General features: G+C 56.5%; 1 protein-coding gene across 6 annotated transcripts in view; it reads right to left on the bottom strand.

Moving 5' to 3' along the window:
• Positions 1–657: 657 nt before the first annotated feature.
• The window catches only part of KIAA0513 (KIAA0513 ortholog), a 24,613-nt gene continuing 2,843 nt past the window's right edge, over positions 658–22,427 (bottom strand). For 2 of the 6 annotated variants that reach the window (XM_015640341.2, XM_015640339.2), the window contains exons 2-13: positions 10,786–11,259; positions 10,023–10,122; positions 9,533–9,606; positions 9,348–9,418; positions 8,650–8,857; positions 8,193–8,233; positions 7,688–7,766; positions 7,156–7,233; positions 5,610–5,639; positions 3,147–3,227; positions 2,795–2,889; positions 658–2,684 (exon numbers count right to left, since the gene is read on the bottom strand). In XM_015640341.2, the coding sequence (XP_015495827.1) occupies positions 2,635–2,684; positions 2,795–2,889; positions 3,147–3,227; positions 5,610–5,639; positions 7,156–7,233; positions 7,688–7,766; positions 8,193–8,233; positions 8,650–8,857; positions 9,348–9,418; positions 9,533–9,606; positions 10,023–10,122; positions 10,786–11,117 (1,239 nt within the window). In that variant the 5' untranslated portion in view covers positions 11,118–11,259 and the 3' untranslated portion in view covers positions 658–2,634. Of the gene's footprint in view, positions 2,685–2,794; positions 2,890–3,146; positions 3,228–5,609; positions 5,640–7,155; positions 7,234–7,687; positions 7,767–8,192; positions 8,234–8,649; positions 8,858–9,347; positions 9,419–9,532; positions 9,607–10,022; positions 10,123–10,785; positions 11,260–14,972; positions 15,264–16,093; positions 16,236–22,427 lie in introns of those variants that run through there. The other 4 variants (XM_015640340.3, XM_015640337.3, XM_015640342.3 and 1 more) reach the window with 4 other exon arrangements.

Raw genomic sequence — 22,427 nt, 5'->3', positions numbered from 1 at the left:
TGATCTCAGGCTCCTTGTTTTCCATTGCTGAGCAGCCCACGTCCAGGGAAACCACCAGGGAAAACATCCAAGCTTTGGGATGGGTTTCCCTCCTGCAGTGGGGGGTGATTAAATAAAAACAAGGAGCAGGGAAAGCTCCTTCCCAAGAGAAATGTGGCTACCAAGAGAGATGTTGGGCTACCAAGAGAGGAACCTCACCCTGCAGGACAAGGAACAGGCTCAGCTTGGCCACACAGAGACCTGAGGGGATGTGGACTCTGAATCCTGGCTGGAATATGACATTCCCAGCCTGTTAACCTAAGGGAACATCTCTTTTTTTAATAAGATAATACCGAGTAATTGATTTTTAAATACACTGAAATCAAATGTCCCCAGGCCAGAGCAGGATCCCAGCTCTGCTGTCAGCTCAGAGGCCACTGGCAGAGATGGAAAGCACAAGGGAAAAGAAAATAAAAATGAAATCTCCTTCATGTGCCTCTCTGGCTCCAGGGCAAATGAGAACATCTCTGTAAAAGGTGCAACAATTTTTCTCTATTAAAAAATAGATTATCAAAAGGGAGATGCTGGTGGAAGCACCAGGGACCGCTGAGATTGAGCAGGCAGCGTGGAGAAAATCCATCTGCTTAAAGCACACAACAACAATTGAGCAAAAAAAAATCATTTTTAAGATAATTTATTCCAATCTCTCTCTCTCTCACACCCCATCCTTCACACAGTCCCGGCTGAGGAGGGTTTATGGCTATTTTTTATTAGATTTTAATTGTTTTTATAGAAAAATACACATGCAAATAATATATATACTTCAGCGCTGAACTTTTCATGTTGGAAAAAATAACAATAATAATAATAATAAAGAAATGAAGGAAGATTTGGGAAAGACCTGAGTGGAGACAGAGACAGGGAAGGCCATGGGGATGGGATGCTCCAGGATGCTGAGCTGCTCGTGGTCCAGCACATTTTATCCAGCAGGAAGATGTTTATTGGGATGAGGGACCGACATCAGCCCCTCACCCCAGCAAAAATCCTTCTCCAGTAACTCTGCCCAGATTTGGAAATGGCCAAGGAAAAATTGGTGCTGGATTTGTCCTTCCTACAAGACCCAGCACGGATCCCATCCTCAGCAGCAAGGGAAGCCCAGCTTAGGTAAAAGCATCGTTTTGATGCTTGGAAATGACAGCAGAAGCCAAGAGCTACATGGAAAAAATATCCTTTTATGCTATTTCCTATGGGACACAGCTGGCAGCACAGGGAAAATGGATTGATTGAAACCTGGACTTGAGTTTCAGGATGATGCTTTTGGGGTGAGACTGTTGGGCCCTTGGCTGTGCAGGGCTGGGGGATTCTGCCCTTGTGGGCTGCTCCTTGTAGAGGGGAGCAGCGATGTCCCCGTGTCCCCAGCGATGTCCTCACATCCCCAGGGATGTCCCCATGTCCCCAGTGATGTTCCCACATCCCCAGCGATGTCCTCACATCCCCAGTGATGTTCCCACGTCCCCAGTGATGTTCCCACATCCCCAGCGATGTCCCCACATCCCCAGCGATGTCCCCATGTCCCCAGTGATGTTCCCACGTCCCCAGCGATGTCCCCACGTCCCCAGCCTCTCTGCAAGCACCGTGCCAAGGTCCAAGGGATAAAACAGATCTGCTGCATGGTGGGAGCTGCCACCCCTGGAGCAGAACAGGAGATGTCCTTTAGCCAGGACTATTTCAGGTTTGATGGATGAGCAGCTGGAGCGAAGAGCTGGCGAAGGAGAGGGCAGAGAGGAGCAGCCTGGGGAAGGAGGACAATTAATCTACTGCCACAGGACGCCAGGAGGCTTTGGGAAATGTCACAATCCAGCAGCATCCCGACACGGACAGGGCAGCAGGGAGAGGGATGAGGCTCTTTGTCATCTCCTCCCAAGCCAAGCAGAGCTCCTCTGCCTCCACTCCCGCCCAAGGCCATGGCTTTTTTCCTACTGATCCCGGCTGAAGCTATGGAGCAAACTGTTGTCTCTTTGCCCAGAGGTACAAACCCACACAGGCAGCGCAGCAAAGCTTTCCCAAGGGAAGGGAGGCCAGCGAGGGCTTTGCCAGCCCCACCCTGCCTGTGTCCCCAGCCAGTGGTGACACCTGGAGACACCACAGAACCTGAGTGGTGGCTGGGTGCAGCCCCAGCTCCTGGCTGTGGTCCCTGCCCTCCCCTCCTGCAGCCCTGGTGCAGCTCCAGCATCAGTGAGGGGATGCCACCGGGGAAAGGCAGCCTTGGATACCTCTGGATTTACCACTAGAGACCTCACCAGTTTCATGGGGGCCACAGCACCTGGAGGCTGCAAAGCCATGCTCCTCCTGGTTTTCCCTTGTGTTTTGTTTTGCTTTTTAACCAACAAAATTCACTTTTGTGACTGGCTACTCCAAAAATCGAGGCGGGAGGGTCTGGCAAGGGTGGGGGCTGTTTGGCTCCTATGTCTACAGGCTGCTCTGGGGCAGCTCTAGAGTTTGGTGGACGATCATGCAGGTTTTGTTGCAGCTCGTGTGTGTGGTTTGGTTTGTAGGTAGCCCAGCTTCAGTCTCAGGTAGCCCCGGAGGTGGGATCCTCTCCCCTCCCCACCTGTCCGGCCGCCGTCTCTCCACCACCGCGTGCCGGCCAGGCGGCTACTCCGTGGCCATCTGCTCGATGTGGTCACTGAGAAGCTTGTATTGCTCTGGGAACGAGAGAGAAAAGGGCTCAGGGAGGCTGCTGAACCATCCCACCCACGCTCCATCCCTCCAGAATGCCAGAAAGGGGCTGCACATCCCTCGGGCTCTCCCCTACCTTCGTCCAAGTTGCCGATGGTCGCCTGCTTCTTCAGGAAGTCACTGCAGAGCTTCTTGTTGAGGCCAAACGCCAGCATGTTGTGGATGAAGGTGCTGAGGGAGGACAGAGATGCTCAGGGTGAGAGAATGGCCAGGCTGCCCCTTCTTCCCCCCTCCGTCCTCTCCCTCTCTGCAGCCCCTTGTCCCAGGCACAGGGATGGTGCTCAGCTCAGTCCCTTTGGATATTCAACAGAAGGGGCAGGAACAGGTCCCAGGGAGAAGCATCGAAACCCTCTGTACCATAAGGGATGTCCCAGTGGGGGAACACCTGGGAGCTGTCCCCAGGGGGGTGGTCCCCGTGCCCTGCTCACCCCAGCTGCCCGAAGGTGATGTTCTCGTTGAAGCGCAGGCTGTCGTCGCGCTCCTCCTGCGTCATGTGGCACCACTTCTCCCTGCAAGGAACGAGCCAGTCTGGCACCACTCTGTCACCACTGTCACCTCAGGACACCCTGTCCGCCTCCTCCCACCCTGGGCCACCTTGCTGGAGGACAGGAAGGCAGGAGAGCCCCTGGGTGTGGTGCTGGCTGTTGGAGGAGCTCACAACAAGGATCCATCTGCAGAGCTCTTGCCCTGGAGCAAAGCAAGAGATGCCCCAGGAAAAACCTCATTCAACCTTGGCTTTGCCTGGAAAGGCCTGGATTAAGAGCTAAAAATAGCATCGATCCCTCCAGCACAGAGCTCACCTTCGGTGCCACCCTGGGCATGAGGAGGAAGCAGGGGATGGCCATTCCAGCAGGGCTCTGCTGAATCCCCCCAGCCTGGGAGGGGGACAGGGGGACACCAGGAGCCCATCCCTCGTCTGCAGCAAGGCTCCAACTCCCCAAATCCCGATCCCAAACATACCTCCCCCTCCCCACGGACCAAAATCCCAGCGGTGCCCTGAGGATGCCCCGGCTCCACTCCGGCTCCCTGCAACTGCAGCATCACCTTAAGGGATGGAGGGGTTTAAGCTCTGGGTGTTTGCTGGAGGCAGTGGCTGAGTCCCCACCCCAGGAATAAAGCCTGTGCCACAGGGGTGTCACCTGGGGTGGTGGCAGCAGGGCTCAGTGCATGCATGCCAGGGAAACTACAGCTCCACAGTGAAGCCAGCCCCTTCCTGAGAACCAGGTGAGGTTACAGCCAAGGATAAGAGGAGAAAAAGCGAGGAAAAACAGGGATAGGCAGAAGAAAAATGGAGAAGAAGGAAGAGGAGAACATAGGAGAAGAACAGACACTCACAGCTCACCAGAATAGCAAGCAGGAGGGGGGAGCTGTGCCAGGTGGAAACAGATAGAGGGGGTTTCACCCTAAATTTGGTGAGGTTGGCTCAGCCTCAGTGGGGCTGGAACTGGAGGAGGATGGGTGCTGAGCCAGCCTGACCCCACAGTGGGAACCAGCCTGACCCCAAAGAGGGAGCCAGCCTGACCCCAAAGAGGGAACCAGCCTGACCCCACACAGGGAACCAGCCTGACCCCACAGAACCAGCCTGACCCCACAGAACCAGCCCCCACTCAACCACCCCAAGCCCAGTGTGCAAAGCTGCTGAGCTGAGCCTCCAGCCACCAGCTCACTGTTTATAGGGCTCTGGAAATGTACACAATATGTTTCAGGGGATTTATTTTTAAAGAAAAGAAGGTGTAATTTCTCTCAGATAAAGCTTAGGATAGCAAATAAAGCCCACAGCCAAATGTAGAGGCTGAAAGGACAGGGGAAGAATTGAATTAAGGGGCTTTGAAATCTGGAAGCAAAACTTCACAGACCCCATTGGCTCACTTACAGAAGAAGCATGTTTGTAACTCTTTTTTTTCCTGCCTTTTTATGTTTTGGAGGGAGGAAGAAGGGAGAAAAAACATTATCAAAGTGCCCCCAAAAAAACATTTGGCCGTGTTTCTGGCTTATTACTGGAGAGTAACATGCCTGGGAAGGGAAAAAACCCACATGTGGCTCCACTCAAAGCCTTTGATCCTCACACTGGCCCAGCAGGACAGGCACAGGGGTGGGGAACCCCCTGGGCTGTATTTTGGGGTACCCAGGGAAGCCTTGCTGTGCCTGGAAGTGCTGTGAACTCTGCATCAACTCCTTCATCTTCCAGCAGCAGCAGCAGCAGAGTTTCCCCCGCACAGCAAACCCCAGCAGTGATACCTACACCATCCCTTGGCCAGGACATCCCTCAGCCACACAGAAAATTCACTGCCAGCCTTCCAAAATTCCTCATCCCCTTGCTAATGCCATCACCTGGAGGGATTTGCTCCCAGATCCCACATTCCAAGAGAGCAGTGGCTGTTCCCCTGCCCCGATGCCATCCCTGGCCCCAAGGACACGCTCCCAATTGTGACATTCAGCCCCACATTCGCAATTTTAATTTTGTCAAGGGATGGCAGCAGCAAAGTGCATTAGAGATGGAAAAGAGCCAGCTTTTCCAGCTGGCAAAGGATCCCCAGCACCTCTAAGTGGCAGCAGAAGCCGGGAGCAAGCAGGAAGGACAGGAGAGGGGGATGCTTTCTACACAAAGAGACTCAGTTCGTGTCCAAAACCTGCCCAGAGGGATGTTCCCAGCAAAACATCACAGCTTGAAACCATTCAGGCTCCTTTTTAAAAACCACATGAAAGAGGAGCCAATCTAAACCCCTCAGGCCCTTTGGGAGGGTGATGCTCATGCTCAAACCTCCGGCAGCTGAAAGGAGAAAGGGCCTTGCAGAGCCCCCCAAAACACACCCCCCCCTCCCCAGGGCAGGATCTGGACCTGAAGTGAGCATCAGCCTGTGGACACTAAGGAAGGACAGGGACAGACACACCTCTTCTCTTCTTCCTCCCCAGTGTTCCCTCTGGAGCGGCGGCAGAAACGGGGCCGACAAAAGTGGTGCGAGAAAAGATCATGCAAGACAGAGGGATGGAGGGGAACGGAGAGAAGAAGAGATGGAAGAAGGTTGTTAGAGGCATAGAGAGAGGAAAGAGAGAGAAAAAGAGGAGTTTAGTTCTGATTCCTTCCCCACCCTCCCCTGCCCTCCCCACCCAGAGGAGGAAAAACCTCCCCAGGTCTCACTGCAGCCCTGGGAGGACAAAGCCAGGCCACCCCAGAGATGTCCTGGTCACCCCATCACAGAGGTGGCCTCAACCCCATCCCCACGGACCTTCTGGACATCTGCCATGGCCAGGGACCCACCTGGAATTCCAAACCCAGCCCCCACCAACCACGTCCTCCCTGCGGGGATTTCAGTCCTCAGCCCAGCACGGAGCATCCCAGCTCACTGTAAGGATTCTGCATCCTCTGCTGGGGACTCCACTACCTCAACCCCCCCGAGATGCTCAGGATGCTCCAGGCTGCAGCTCCCAAAGCTCCTTTGTTAGTCAGGCTTGTTCCTGCAGCCCAGGCAGGCTCAGCCATCAGATTAATTGGGAAAGGCACTCGGAGCAGGGAGCAGCTGCCGGTGGCGTCTGTCCTTGTGAGGCATTTGCTGCTGCTAATTTGGGGCTTAATCAAAGCAAATGCAGTTATGGTTACATTGCTGCTCAATAGGCTCTTCCCGTGCTTGCTTGGGAGAAAAAAAGGATAGCAAGAAATGGGGAAAACAGGGATTGATCCGTGAGCTGAGCCTGGCACAGCATCCCAGGGTGTGAGCCAGGGCTGCTGCAGCTCAGCTGGGGATTTGGGGGGGACACAGAGTGGGGCTGGCTGCTCTAAAGGGCTGTCAGTGCTCCCAAAAGGAGCTCGGCGGTTCCACCCCGAGAGCCCAGAGCCTCAGGGCACTGCACAGAGGGCAGAGGGGCCGGCTGGGAGTGGGAAACTGCTGTCAGGACAGGAGGGATGGCTGGAGCCCTCACACAGCTCCGGGGTGGAGCAAGAGATGGGCACAAACTTGGCCGGTGTCTCAATCGTTTCTGCACCCCCCGACACTAGCAGCCCCTTCTCTGACAGGTTTAGCACCGTTTTTGGGGCTGGCAGTGCCACCATCCCCAGCTTCTCTCCTTGCTGGCTGCAGGTTGTCCCTCCTGGGGACAAACTGGGACATCCCCTCCATCCACCACACCTCCCAGACCTGCTGGCACACTCAGCACCAGCAGTCTGAGCCCTGGCTGGGATTTCTGGGCACATCTCTAGGGCCTGGTTCCTCCAAAAATGCTGCACAACAAGCAAGAAAAGCTTCCTGCTCTCCCAAACCCTGTCCAGGCTGCAGATCTCACCAGCCCACCCCACTGCCCAGTGCTCCCAGCAGGTTTCCAGTCAGGGATGGAAAGCAGAGCGTTTCCCCAGGGTTGGACAAGCTCAGGGCTGTTGGGAGGAGCATCCTGGGGGGCTGGAGGGGACACAGAGCCTCCTGTTCCTGCAGGGACGTGTCCTACCTGGTGGTGGGGGACCTCTTCCTGCGCTCGCAGTGCACGGCGTCGAAGAAGGCGGCGTTCCAGAACCGGAGGTTGTGCCTGCAGGGAGGGAGGGAAATGCTGGAAATGGCTAATTGGGATTTTATAATTAGGAACCACAGGGTACCCAGTGAAGCTGTGGCTGCCCCTGGATCCCTGGAAGTGTCCAAGGCCAGGTTGGACAGGGCTTGGAGCAGCCTGGGACAGCAGAAGGTCCATGACCTTCATCCCTGAATGGGATGAGCTTTAAGGTCCCTTCCAACCCAAACCATTCCAGGATTCCACAATCTCACCCAGCCTGTCCCCAAGTCCTCCCAAGGGTCAGGATGGGCCAAACAAACCTGGCAGATTTCTGGACCAGCCCTTTGGTGGCTGCAAACACACTCTCAGTAGCACAAGGGACGTGCCAAAGCCAAGGCCAGCTCTGTTAGGGACACTCGTGAACCCCTGGGGACATGTGGCCAGCAGGACAAACCCCTCCCCAGGCGGGAGCCAGCTCTCCCCAGGGCTTTACCAGATTGGCTGCTGCTTGAGGTGCATGTACAGGTAGATCTTCTCCCCCTTCTTCTCCTCCTCTGGGCTCTGCAGGGACACTGTGGGGACACACAGTCACACGCTGTGACTCCCACCCTCCCACCCACGTGTGCATTTTGTGCCCTCTCCCGGTTTGGTGGCTGAGCAGCCGAGATGGTTTGCAAGCCAAACACATCCTCTACACATCCACAGCAATGGGAAGAGGAGCTCTGAGAGCCCTTGGAGGGCAGGGATGTCCCAGGAGAATCCTGGAGGGACTGGACAACCGGTTTGGGAGCACACACAGGTACTGGGAGAGACTGGTGCACCACCAAAGCTCAGAGGCAGTGCGTGCCCTTGTGACACTGAGGACAAGATCCTCGCAGGACGAGAGTTGTGATTGGAATTTCAAACCCAGCCCCGAGGAATTCCAGCATTTCCAGCCCTCTCTCCTTCCCCAGAGATGCCTTGGCCATGCCCATTTCACCAACGCTGGCTGCACTCACCAGTCTTCTTCAGCTTCTCCTTCGGTTTGTCTTCACCTTCGCTGTGGCACAGGAAATCAATGTCAGCTCCACAAATCCTGTTCCCACCACAGCCCATGGCTCCCCTGGCAAGGGGAACCTCATTTGAAAGCCCCCCTGATCCCATGGCACCGTCCCCAGGGCCAGAAAGGTGACAAAGAGACAGTGACGTCCCTCCCCTCGGACCCAGCACAGAGATGATGAGGAAGATCACAACCTTGAAACCCCATAACTCTGTGGCTGTGTTGGTTTTGAGACAAATTAGGAGGAATTAGGACAACCAGGACAAGGGAAACAGAACTTCCATGAGGTGACAGAGACTAAAGCGTGGCACCAGGTCAGAGATGACCTCTCACGGCCATGGCAGCCCCATGGTGGCCCTACAGCCCTGGCTTGCTCAGGGGATGGGTGCCTGCCCACCCGAGGGACTGGCACCCACTCGCTCTTTTTGCTGGCAGGACCCTTCAGTTTGGTCTCCAGGCCCCCAAAGAAGCCCTTGACGTTCTCTGTCTTGGCTGAGGTGTTTTTCAGCAGCCTCTCTGCGATGTCCTTCTTCTCGGCCAGCCAGGTGTTCGCTGACTTCAGGTACGAGTCGATGCTGCCCGTGGGCTTCTCCTTGGCCTCCAAGGGCAGGGCGTGAGGTTTCCCTGGGGAAAATGTGCCAGGAGCTCAGTGGGCCCACAGCCCCGAGTGCTGCCAGCTCCTGGGGACCTGAATCCAGCTCCACCATGCACCACCAGGAGGTGGAAACACCCGAGATCCCATCCCGATTCCTGCAGGTTTTGATTTTTATCCTCCCCTCTCCCATTTTGGATAGAAAGTCCAGCCCCCTGTGGAGAAGCAGCCACAGCACCAAACAACAAACCAAAAACAATAAATCAAGGTGCTTCTAGGGGCATTCACATCCCACCCCCAGGGGCTGGGATCATCTGGGGGTCGTCACATACAAATATTCCTGGCTGGAAGCACGGACAAAGCAGCATCACCGCCCCAGCGAGGAGTTCTGCCAGGTTTGTGTGGATTTGGGGCTCTTTTCCACCTGAGTCACCCCTCCCAGCACCTCTCCCATGCATGGGACACATTTCAAAGCAGCCCCCAGCACCAGCAGAGCCTCCAGAGGGGTGCAGGTTCCCTTACCTATGTAGTAATAGGTGAAACACATGGTCATGAGGTTCTTGGCAGGGCTGAAATCGTCCATCTGGTGACACCTGGTGCAGAGTGGGGACTCAGTGAGGACACCCCGTGATGGAAACCCAACACAGCTCTGCCCTCAGGGCCTTTTGGGGGTTAGCACAAAGCCCCAGAGTGCCCCCAGGACTTACTCAAAGAGCACGAGGGCGAAGGACTGCATCAGGCGGTAGAAGGTCTGCTCCGAGACGCATTTGGAGTTGCAGCGCTGCAGGGACAGAGCCCAGGGCTCAGCACAGCCTGGAACAGCCTCAGCCCCCCAGGACCACCCACCATGGGCAGGGGAAAAAGAGCACTCATGGCTGGGTCTCCCCCTCAGAGGCAGCATTGTGCCTGTCTGGGATTTTTTGCTGTTTTTTTTCAGAGAACAGGATGTGTCTGAGTGCTGGTGGGGTTTAATTTTAAATAAAATGACTGAAATCTCTCCCACGTTGCACCCAGGGTGTATTTAACTACTCAAAATACATTTATTCACTCCTGTATCTCCCTCTGCTGTGGTTCCTCACTTTCCTTGAGTTCCTGCCTTCCAAAAATAGTTCTTTGGGATATAAATAAATCCCCCTGGCCTGAGGCTGTTCCAAGGCCCATGCAGGATCCCTGCTGCCTCCCCACCACTCCCCTTACCTGGGCGCTCACATATCTGGCAAACCACTCCCTGCCCTTCCCGTTCTCGCTGCTGCAGAGCTCCCCAAACCTGGCCTTCTCCTCTTGGTCCAAATCCTCTCTGAAATGGGGAAGAATTAAAAAAAAACATCATTAAAGCCAAGGATGTGACCTGCACCCCCCAGCATCCCTCTTGGCACCAGCATCCTGGTGCTGGAGGAAGGCAGAGGAAGAGGAGGAGAGGAGCATCCATTTTGTCATCCCTCGCCTCGTGCTGCTCTTTTCTTCCTCCCTGGCAGGAGGGAAACCAAAGGCAGAGGGAGAAGGGAAGAGCCAAGGACAGTGCGAGCAGAAACTGAGCTCCAGAGACAGGCACGGAGCCCCAGAGCAAAAACAAGCCCTGTTGCTGCTCCTCACGCTCCATTTGCTCCATCCAGCCCGACGTGGAGCCGTGGAGTTACGGAGACCACGGGGCTGGGGGCACAGCCCGGGGCTGCCACGGCGTCCCTGGGCACGTGTGAGCCACTGGCATTTCTGTGAGCATCAGTGGGGAGAGGAGATGGGCACAGTGAGCCCCCAGCATGGGAATGGGGAGAGAGAAGAAAGGGAAGCCGGGGGTGGAAGATGAGCTGGGATGTGGCCAGGAAAGGCAAAAGCCACATTCCCTTCAGCACCAACACCGTGGAGGGGAAGGACACAAACTGCTGTTCCTGGAGCGGGAAAGCAGCCAGATCCAATCCCATCCCGTGGGGTGTCCCTGGCACCGCCGGCCCTGCTCACTCACCCCCCCGTGAAGATCTTCTCCACGTAACTCCGCATGAATTCCCGGCGCTCGGCCGTGGCCTCGTCCTGCGCCGACTCCGTGCTCTGGCTGGAGGAGAAGGACTCGTTGGAGGAGGAGCGGCGGTAGCCACGCCAGTGCCGGGGAGAGTCCCCCATGTCATTCTCGCTGTCGGCGGACTCGGTGGCATCGCTCTCCTCCGCATCCCCTGTGTCCCCCGGGTGGCCGCTGTCGCCGGGAGCGGCGGGAGGAGCGGGCTCAGGGGGGTCATGGGAGGGCGTTTCGCTGTCAAAGTCAATGAGGTTCCCCACGGGCACATCCACAGGGGCCTCCATGGCTCTCCCGGGGGTGTGGCGGTGTTGGGGACACTCGCTCCTCGTGCCTTTGGCCCTCACTGGGGCGTGGAGGCCATGGCTGGCAGGATGATGGCTAAGGCAGGCAGGACCTCCTGGAGGGACACAGGCTACCACAGGACATCTGAAAGGCACAAGGAGGACAAAAGTGAGGACAGGACCCTGGGGAACCACCACCGTGGACCTTGGGCAAGGCCCAACCATGTCCCCAGGATGTCCCTCAGCAGCAGAGGGACAGACAGAGCTGGCTCCTCTCCACCAGCCACCTGAATCTGCATTCCCATGCTCACATGCTTTTGGGAATGCTCACATGCTTTTGGCACCACTCGAGAGGGTTTTCCATCCTTTAGCCCAGAAAAGGGACAGTGGGAGCCTCAGCTCCATATTGTCACATTTAGGATGTGACATCTCGTGGCCTGATGGGCAAAACTGGGCTGGCAGGAGCCAGCAGCTGGCAGGACACTCCAGGGCAGCCCTGATCCTTCTGTCCCTGCCCTCTCTCTGCTCACAGCTCTGTCTGACCCCGTTTGGGATCGTCTCCAGGGCGGAGCATCCTGGAGTTTAACACACATCGATTTAGCTGGGAACAGCAGAAACTGGAACGGGATGAGGAGCCCTGGACTGCAATTAAGGGGTTTTGGCATCCCCAGATTGCAAAGGTCCTGCAGAGGAGGTCCAGAGACATCAGGGATGGGGATGGACTGGGATGCTCTGGCACATGCCCATCCTGGACAGTGTTGCAGCAAGAGGCAAAGAAAGGGCCACCCCTGTGCCAGGGGGTCACTGATGTTGTCAGTGAGGCTGTTTCTGCCCCAGGAGGTGGCAAATTACAGTGTCTGAAACCCAGCACACACTGCAGCATCCGGGCACAGGGTGGGACAGGAGCAGGGCCAGCAGCACAGGTGACAGTAACAGTGACAAACCCAGGGCAGCACTGACACAGCCCCGCTGTCCCCCAGGGAACCCATCCCAGGACACAGGAAACCACCCCCGGAGCAAAAATCCCCCAAAGGAGCGATGTCCAGTTCATCAGACAATCAGGAGTTCAAACTGAAACCCAATCTGACGTGTTTCACCGAGCACAGAATAGTGAAAAAACAACCCCTGGGCTGCAGGAGCAGCCACTCTTCCAGCAGCATCCCCCTCCTCCTCCTCCTCCTGTCCTCCAGGGACTCTTTGGGGCACGGGACAGCAAGAGAAACACAACTCCTTGAGTGGCTGGGGAAAGCCCCTGTCCCCCAGCAACAGCAGGGACAGAGAAGTCACCTCAGATGGCAGAACTCATGCAGCCACCTCTGCTGGCAGCCTGCTGTCCCAGCCTCCCTCACAGCCCCCCCAGGAGCTGCAGGGGCACTGCTGAGCTCCAGCAGCTGTGGAGAGTTTGGCTCCTGGGAAAGGAGCAGCCCAAGGCTGTGGCACAGCAGGGACTGGCAGTGTTCCCATGGGGATCCAGCCAGCTGCAGCCTGGCTCTGTGTCCCTGGCAGTGTGAGCCATCCCAAACCACCCCTCCATCCATCATCCCTCCATCCATGGTTACATCATTCATCCATCCATCCATCCATCCATCCATCATCCCTCCATCCATCCCTCCATCCATCCCCTCTGCCCCCAGCAGCTGTAAAATCCCTTTTGGCACTGATGGAGAGAAGGTTCCAGGGAGACCTGGAACTTTCCAGGGGCTCCAAGAGAGCTGGAGAGGGACTTTGGACAAAGGCATGGAGTGACAGGACACAGGGAATGGCTTCCACTGCCAGAGGACAGGGCTGGATGGGATATTGGGAGGGAATCCTTCCCCATGAGGGTGGTGAGGCCCTGGCACAGGATGCCCATGACCCTCTGGGAGAGAGGATTTGGGGTTCAGCCCAGGAGCCCCAGGGCTCACGGAGGGATGGAAAAGATTCAATCCCTCACTGACCAGCTCATGGTAAAGCCCTGTCCTTGAGTGAAGGCCACCAAAAGTGTTCCGAGGTGTTGGCAGCTGCTGGGGGTGCCCAGGCTTCCCAGGCACCTCCAAAGGGGTTGGGTTCTCAGCACAGAGCCCAGGAGAGCTTCAACATCAAAAGCAGCTGCAAAACCAGCCCTGTCCCCACTCCACAACCTGCTCATTGCTCTGGCAGAACAAATCCAGGGAAGGAATGGCCAAAATATCAAACCAGAACCTCAGGTCCCATAATTGGCACCGTCCACTCATGGACATCAGCACAGCTGCACATCCCACCACTGCCCAGGGGGGTCCTGTTCCTGGCTGGCTCAAGTTTGAGAGTAAATGAGGGTTCTGAATAAAAATGGACTTTTAGGCTGCTTGGGAGCCTTGATAGGACATCGTGAGCTTCAGCATCATCCTGAAACTCAGCAGTTCCTGGGCTGACTTTGACCATGAAGCTCAACCAGACAGGTGGAGACATCAGCCCAGGAATATCATCCATGAATGTGCTGAAGCCACGCATGGGAACATCACAGGAAATCCATGGCGCTCTGAGACTTTGGAAAATGCCTCTTTTTACTAGAAGGAAACACTGGGGTAGATGTGAATGATTCACCTAAAGCTGCATATGTGTGCGAGCAGCTTTCATCCATGACCTGCCCTTGAATCCAGCATTCCTGGCTGGATCTCCCAGCATCCCTAATCCTGCACAGAGTTTCCCCTCGGGGCTTTGTCCAGGTGTGTCAGGTGCCGAGGTCAGGTTTGCTGTGGGGCCTCAGCAATTCAAACCTGGAAATCCAATCCCAGTTTGCAATGGAAATCCCAGGATTTGTCCCACCTGTGTCCCATCTCTCCAACCACAGAGCCCCAGTGCTCCTGTCCCCAGAGCTGGGTGACAAACTGAGGTAATTCCTGTTGTCATCTCGGGTGTGGGTGACATCCCACATGACGGCAGCGCTCACACCCACACACTGCATCCCGCACGGAGCCGCTGCTCCAGCCTGGAGCTGTCAGGGATGACTAAAAACTGTAATTAAAGCAAAGAAACCTCTGGCTGTCTCCTCGCAGTCTCAGACACGGAGTGCAGGAGCTCTGAGAGCCCCTGGGAACCTCCGGCTCCGGGAGAGGGGAAAAGCCACAATCGATGCTCTTGCAGGACTCGGCAGCCCAGAGGGGACAACTCTGCTCCTTTGGACACAGCCACGAGCTCTGCAGAGAGCTCTGGCACCGCTCCCGTGCCAAGGGCTGCGGGTGCCGGGGGCTGCCTGCATCCTGCGGGGGCGAGGGATGCTCGTGTGGGCAGCGCCTGGGCCCGACCAGGGCAGGGTTTGTGCCCTGAGCTGCAGCACCGGAGCTTTCAGCACATCCCACCTCTCTCCCGCAGCTGTGCCGGGGACGGGCCCTGGGCAGCCTGCGGGGAAGGGTCAGAGGCAGCCCCGGAGCGGGAGACGCTCACAGGGAGGGACACGCTGGGAGGGACCGGCGAGGTGCGAGGTGCTGGCATTTCTCCACGCTGCGGCCTTCCGTGGAAATCCTCCCTCCAAACCGGGGGTTTGCAGTGCCCCGGCACGGGAATGGCAGCAGCTCCGGGTGCTGGCAGTGCCCGGGGACACCGCGCTGCCACCCCGCCTGCACCGCATCCACGGCCCGGGCACGGAGCCAGCCCGGCCCGGCTCTGCAAGGGCACCCCGGGCACGGCTGAGCGCCTGCCAAGGAAAACTCCGCGTGCCGTGAGGGAACAGCGTGTTTCCTCCCGGGGAACTGGTCAGTCTTGTTCCCCCGTGTCCCTCCCCCGGCAGCAGGGTGACGGCTCCGGGGTGCGGAGCCATCGGGTCCCCAAACGCGCCCGAAATGCAGAGGTACCGCGCTTACCCCCCGTCCCAAGCACCCCACTGAACTCAAGCGCACAAACCTCCTTGTTTAAACACACCCTGGGAGTTTGGAGAGCAGAAATTCCTCCTCGCCCGTCCCCGCCGCAGATCCGCTCCGCTCCCGGTGCCGGGACACGCTCCCGGCTTTATCAGGGAGGCTCAAGCTGTGCCCTGGCCAAGGCGCAGCCGTGCTGCAGCACTGCCCACAGCTCTGCAACTTCGGAAAACAATTCCCTGCGTGCCGGGGGGACACCTGAGAGCGCTGCTCGGCTGGGCTGGCACAGGTGCGTGCCACAGTCAGCTCCCAGCTCATCCTGAGCCGGCACCGCGACCCCGGTCCCTGGTGAGGGAGGATTTTGGGTGTGCGATGTGTGTAAGTCTAGAGGATCTTCTCCTCAGCATCATCTCCTCTCCCGGCCCCGGTGCTGGGGAGCTGCTGCCTTCCAGGTGGATCCTCCCCCTTCCCCAACCCGGTTTCAGCTCACACGGGGCACTGACAAAACCATCACTCAGCCCTTAAACCGGAGCCATTTCCAGGGAATCTGAAGCCCGGCGAGCTCCCGGCTTGCCCCGCTTCCCAGAGAGCCTTTTCCTTTCCCTCCCGTTGCCATCAGACACCAGATGGCAGCTCCCCATTCGCCTGGACTCGCGAGGAGAATTAAATGTCTCTTGAACAGACCTGAGCTGCGTAAGCCGGGCTTTTGTGGCGAGCAGCGGTTTCTCCTTTCACACTTCCCAGCGGCACAGCTCCCACACACCCCCCTCCGCCACGGCCCCATCCCCAGGGACCCCCAGAATGGGGGAATGGGGCTACTCGTTCTGCAATTCCCGTTTTCACCGGGCAAAAATTCCTCCCGGGGGGCACACCAGGCTGTATTTTGGAAAAAAGCACCCGCGGGGGGGTTCCCTGCCCCCGACCACCCTCAGCCCCCCATTCCCGAGGGAAATGCTGCTTGCAGCCCCTGCGGGCTGATGGAGTCTGGGGACCCCCCCACCCTTCCCGGGGAGCAGGGATGCATCCCCCTGGATGCTCCGAGCTCAGAGACAGCTGGAAAATAGCGGAGGTGTCACCTCCCGGCGTGAGAGGACGGATTAAAGCCCAGGCCTGTCCCCAGCCGCGCCATCCTCATCCTCCCTCCTCTCCGCCTCCCTCGGCTTTTACCTGCAGCCGGGAGCCCCGCGGCAGCTTCGGCAGCCCGGGGGTGGCCGGGGAGAGAGCGATGGAGGCCGGGGAGCTCCCTCCGTGCCTCGGTCCCTCCCTCCGTGCGGAGCTCCGGAGCATCGCGGGCCCCACGCGCGGCTGCGCGCACAGCGCCGGCTCCCGGGAACGGGAAAAAGCGGAAAAAGCTCCTTGTGGCAGCCGGCCACGCTTTGCACGGCTCCCCAGAGCCTTTCCTGCCCAGCAGAGCCAGCCTCGGCAGGGATTCCCTCACCCCATCCAGAACAGCCCCCCGTGACCCCGGCAGAGGGGGTGTTAACTGGGAAATATCCAAAATATCGACCTAAGTGATGCGGGGTCCCCATCAAAAAGGGGACTGGATGGTTTTAAGTCCATGCCCATGCAGATATCCAAAATATCCAGCAAAATAAGGTGAAGCCCCCATCAAAGAAGGATTCTCCAGCCTGAAACAGCCCATCCAAGCCCCCTGTGCACCCCAACATCATTTAAGCAAAATAAGGCAGGTTTCACATCAAAGAGGAATTCTCCAGCCCAAATCAGCCTAAGTCCCAGCACATGCAGATATCCCAAATATTAACTAAAACAAGGTGGGGTTCCCATCAAAGGGGGATTCTCCAGCCCAAAACTCCTTGTTCAAGCCCCTCTGCACCCTGACATCTGGAGTATTAAAGAAAATTAAATAGGATCCCCATCAAAGGGGGGTTCTTCAGTCCATTTCCTCACCTTGAGCTGGATTTTAGGCCTCCCCACCACTCAGCCCCCTGAGGATTGTGAATTATCTGCTCTGCTCTTCCCCAGGTGAGCCACCCCGGGGGGAAAAAAGCGTCAGGTGAGATCAGAGGGGGGAAAGCTCCAGTGGGGAAGAGGAACTGGGTGGGAGCAGCGACAGGACAAGGGCACAGCTCGGGGGAATTGCTGCCCACTCAGTGCTGGGATGTGGAGTGGAGAAAAACTCCAGATGGGGAACAGGGCGAGGCTGAGCCCCCTGGGGGGATGTTACATGTCTGGGGGGCAGTTTTGGGGTGTTCTCCATAGCCGGGGGGGTCTCTGACACAAAGAGAAGCAAAGGAGTTTGGAGAGGAGGCCACCAAACCCTCCAGCTCTGCCCTTGCCAGCCTGTGCCAGGGCATCAGCCCTGCCAAACAGACCCTGGCACTGCCTGCACTAACCCAGAGGGCTCTCGCTGAGGATTTGAGGGAGGAACAGCCCCTGCTGGAGAGAGAAGGCTGGAAACCCCCACATCAGCACAGAATCCCGGGTCCTGCTTGTCCTCCCTGCCCCAGCATCACCCCAACCCCGAGCAGAGCCCTGTTCTGTGCCTCAGAGCATCCCCAGGGACAGGGAGGCAGGAACTGCTGACCCAGCACCCCAGGGCCTGCAGTCCTGCTCTGATCTCCCAGAAGAGCAAACACCAGTAAGAACCACATCCTCCCCCTCTGGAGATGCCAAACTGTGTGATCCCAGGGAAATAACCCTGGGGTGGGAAATGCAGCATCCCTGGCACAGCCTGCCCACACCTGAGCGCTGCTGCTCAAGGGCACCCCTGGAAAAGAGCCCAAAGCCTCAGCTGAGTGGTTTTCAGTGCTCTGGAGCCAGGCAGGACTGAGGGAGATGGGTGACTCACTCCTGCCACTGAGCATCCTTGTCAGGAGAGCTCAAACGATGCTAATTAGTGTGAAAGTGCTCATTGTCCCCTCTGTCCCCACACGGAGGGAACAAAGTGCCTGTGACACAGCGCTTGAGCTCAGCAGAAACCCAGGAGCATCCCTAATTGACTGTGTGCCCAGGGTGATCATTATAATTAAGCCAGACTTCAGGAATTGCAAGTGACATGGAAGAAACTGCTCCCAGCTCCCCGGTTTTGATGTGACACCACGGGGAGGGTTTTGGTGTCTCCCCCTCACCAGTTCTCCTTGGCTGGGATTTCTCATGGAGGCCTGGCCTTTATCTGTTTGTGTTTATCCTGCTGTGGACCCAGGGTCTGGAGCATGGGAGGTGGAAACCCTGGGAGCACACACCTTCCTGGCACCTGGAGATGTTCCAGGCCAGGGTGGACAGGATGGAGCAGCCTGGGGTAGTGGAAGGTGTTCCCACCCATGGCAGGGGTGGAACTGGATGAGCTTTAAGGTCCCTTCCGACATAAACCTAAAATTCCATGGTTCTGTGAAGTTTTGTCCCTCTCCACCTCAGCTCACAGTCCTGCCCGGGAATTCTTCACCTTGACAAGGAGAGGAGATGTCCCAGGCTGCTCTCCAGGAGCTGGGAGAGCATCCACCCCATGACTGCCATGGCTGGAAGCAGCCAAGGAGCAGAACCCAGGGTCAGGTTGGGTTTTACCCTCCAGCACCCATGGGAAACATCCAAGACTTCCCAAGCAGAGATGTCTGCATGGTGGTGCCCCCAAAAACACCCTCCTGGGACAGGGACCCCTCTCCCAGCTCCATCCCCAGCCCAGAAACACCTCCAGGCCACTCTGCTCCCTCCTTGCAGCGCTCCAGGGCTGCCCTGGCAGCGGGGCTGCAGCTGCAGAGCTGGCACAGGCAGAGCTGCCTGCGACCTGCTCATCCCTCCCTGTGTTCCCATTCTGCACACAAAGGCTCCGGGGGTGGCTGTGGCTGTCACACACCACCACTGCCCTATTTTCCCTTCTCCATCCCATCCAGCAGCGGAGCCAGGCTGGCAGCTGCCAGGGGTGGGTGCCACCAGCAGGAGGGAGGTGATGCCTTAAGTTTTAGCTTTCATATTTTTCATATTTCAGTATTTTATTTTTCATATTTTGATATTTTATTTTTTCATAGTTCATATTTCACATATTAATATTATCATAGTTTATTTTTAAATATTTTCTCTTTTTATTTTTCATATTTTAATATTTTTCATCTTTTTCATTTTTAATATTTTTCATCTTTTCGTATTTTTCTTCTTTTTCATTTTTCATATTTTCCATTTTTCATATTTTCCATTTTTAATATTTTCCATTTTTCATCTTTTTAATTTTTCATATTTTCCATTTTTCATAATTTCCATTTTTCATAATTTCCATTTTTCATAATTTCCATTTTTCATATTTTCCATTTTTCATATTCTGCCCTGCCCAGGTATGTGGTTTAGAGCTTCATATTCAGTGTCAGTGAGCTCTCTTCACAGAGCAGCCAGACAAAACAATTCCTTTTCCAGCTTGGTACCAAGGACAATCGTTACAAGTTTCAGGCCCAAGAGCAGAAACAACGCTGGGCAGAAGAGAGAGAACAGGATGGGACTGCAGAACCTGGAGCTGTAATTGGACAATTAACCCCAACATGCAGATGGACCAAAACCTATAAAAATGTGAGGCCAATTGTCCATTTCATGACCATTTTTAGGTCTATCCTGGGTGCAGGCCTGGCCAGGCTCTTGTACTGTCCAAGGTGTGTCCTTTAGGGCCTTTCAATAAATCCCTGCTTTATCCTGAGCTCTGTGCAGCCTCTGCTCCAGCTCAGCCCTCTCCAGGCACCAGAGGCACAGAGCAGGGTGGGTGCTGAGCCACCCCCTTCAGCTCAGGGGAAGCAAATTTTGTGGAAGTTACTGAAATATTGGGTAATTTTTTGCTTCACTCCCCTGAGCAGCAGGAACAGGCAGAAGGGAGGAGCTGGCAGATCCAGGAAGGAGCCAGGGGTTTGGTGGCAGGAGGATCCCAGAATCACAGAACGTCCTGGGTTGGAAATGACCCACAGGGATCATCCAGTCCCCTGTGTGGCCCTGCCCAGACACCCCAACAATCCCACCCTGTGCCTGGAGTGTCCTGGCAGCTCCTGCAGCTCTGGCAGCCTCGGGGCTGTGCCCATTCCCTGGGGGAAGAACCTTGCCCTGAGATCCACCCTCAGCCTGCCCCAGCTCCGTGTCATTCTCAGGTGCTGTCCCTGGGCAGAGCCAGCGCTGCCACTGCACTTCCCACAGGGATGTAAAATCCTGCTGGGGGAAATGAGATGACAGCTGTGACAAAAACCCCAAAACCCAGGAGCTGTAACAGCACAGGGCCAGGCTGAGCCCGTGCCCAGCTCCTCTGGGCAGGGACAGGAGCAACGAGAGGCTCCAACATCCCCGAGCCACTCACACAAGGATGAATTCATCCACCCCCAGCAGGAAACCACCCAGAGGATACTCACCCTGCACCATCCCACACACTCAAAGATTCACTTCAGCCTCCCAGGACGAGGAAGATGCCGGGTTCCTGGTGCTGATCTGTGCTCCAGAGCCCCCTCCCAGCCCAGGAGCTCCTGGCTGTTCCCTGGGCCCTCAAACCCAACACCAGCACCACGCAACCGAGTGTTGCCACACCACGGATGGTTGTGACACAGCTGCTAAAAACCTAAATAAGCCGCTCTTCCAGACTGACCCTCTGCAAATCCCTCCTAATCCAATCTTGTTTATGGCATTAAGCTGGACCCTCCCATACTGAACACCCCTGTTTGCTCAACACTTGGGAAAATCCTCGTCTTTTCTCGGTCCTGGTTGAAGCTCTGATGCAGAAGTCACCAGAGCTTCCTCCTCCTCATGTGTGGAGGTGTTTGGGGACAGGGCTACACCTGCACTCCCAGCTCCACATCCCACTGGCACATCCCCACACCATCAGTCTGGCCATGGAAAACCTCCCTCAGTGACACAGCCAGGATTTCTGCTCTGCTGGGATTCGTGTGGTTTAAAACACAGTTTTCTCCACCTTATTCAAACACAGAGAAAATAAACCCTGCTCTGACCTCCAGCTTCCCCCACAAATCCCAGCTGGGATCCAGGTTAGGAAACAAACCCCAAACCACGTTAGTTTGGTGTGTTAATCCCACAGAAGATGCCAGAGCCACATTCCCCACCACGGCCTGGGTTGGGAACGCTCTGCCCTCCCTGAGGCCATCTCACAGATGGATCCCACCTCAGGAGGACACAAAGCTGTGGGTTTGCCACAGGCTGCCACAGCCACACGCCTCTGGGATTCCTGCAGGGAGGAGAAAAGCCCTGCCCGTGTGTCCTGGGGGTCCTCTCGGTTTGCAAACATCTGCCACCACACGTGTGGCAGAGCAGCTCAGGCTGGCAGGCAGCAGGATGGAAGTGTTATCCTTACCCTCAGTCTCCCTGGAATCTGCAGGGAAGTCGTGCCATGGAAAAGGAAACCTGTTTTATCTTTCCTGAAAGGAAAGCCAAAGCTGTTTATAAAGGGGGAGACAGGCTGGCACAGGCTGGAGCAGCAGGAATGGGGCTCCTTTCCCTCTGCTTCCCTTCCAAATAAGCCTGGATCTTGTTTAGATCCATCAAACTCAGCACAGGAGCATCCTCAGGGATCTGTACCCACCAGGCAAGTCCCCATCCTGGGGAAGAGCTCCAGAGGGATTCAATCCAGCCCTTGGAGCACGGAAAAGCACAGCAGCAGAGCTGGAGCTGGCAGGAAGGAGGTTGGTTTTCCTCCCTCCCACCCATTCCAGGCAGTGGGAAGGGCAAGGAGCAGCCGTGGGACTGCTGGGAGGGCAAAAGTGACAGTTCCGTGTTCTGTTGTCACCGTGTCACGGGGCTGGGTGTGGCAGGGACCTGGCCAGCACATGGTGGCTCCTGGAGCAGCAGCAGGAGCCTCGGGATGGCAAAACAATGGGATTCACAGGGTAACACAGCCTCTGAGCACCCCACAGCTCCCCAGCAGCCTCCCCCAGACGAGCTCCAGCACAGCTCTGGTGTCCCAAGTCCCCTCTCCTGCTCCAGCTCGGTTGTCACAAGCCAGGGATGAGCATCACCTCCAATCCCCTCCATTTTCCTGGGAAGAGCGTGGTCCTCACACAGGAGAGGAGCTGGTGGGCGCCCTGCAGCCCCCAGAGCATTCAGACACAAGCACAGGACGAGGGCAGAGGGTGCTCAGGACACACCGGTGGCCACGGAGGAGAAGGGAAGGTCACCAGAGAAGGGAATAGAGCCCAGGAATGGGGAGGTTAAGGCACGATCAGGGCAGAGGATCAATGCCCTTTTCCTGCTTTTATTCCCAAATCCTGGTGAAAACTGGATCCCTGAGCAGGCCACCCCACCCAGCCTCTCCTGAGCATCCTGCTGAGGTGTCACCTGCAATCCCAGAGGATTCAGCATCCACCATCCTGGTCAGCAGCAAGGGACAGGGACAGGGACAGGGAGGATGAAAGAACCACTGCACCTCCAGACAGGGAATCGCTCCATCCCCAGGGAATCCCATCCCTAATTGGTTTGCACAAAGATCTTCCAAATTCATCAGCAAATAACCAAGAATAACAAGAGTGACTGAATTAACTCCGGGCATGGAAGGCAACTTCAGCTCACGGTGCTGCAG

The sequence above is a fragment of the Parus major genome, chromosome 11 (genome assembly GCF_001522545.3).
Source record: "Parus major isolate Abel chromosome 11, Parus_major1.1, whole genome shotgun sequence".
Taxonomy (NCBI): Eukaryota; Metazoa; Chordata; class Aves; order Passeriformes; family Paridae; genus Parus; species Parus major.
This window is presented reverse-complemented; position numbering and strand designations above follow the sequence as displayed.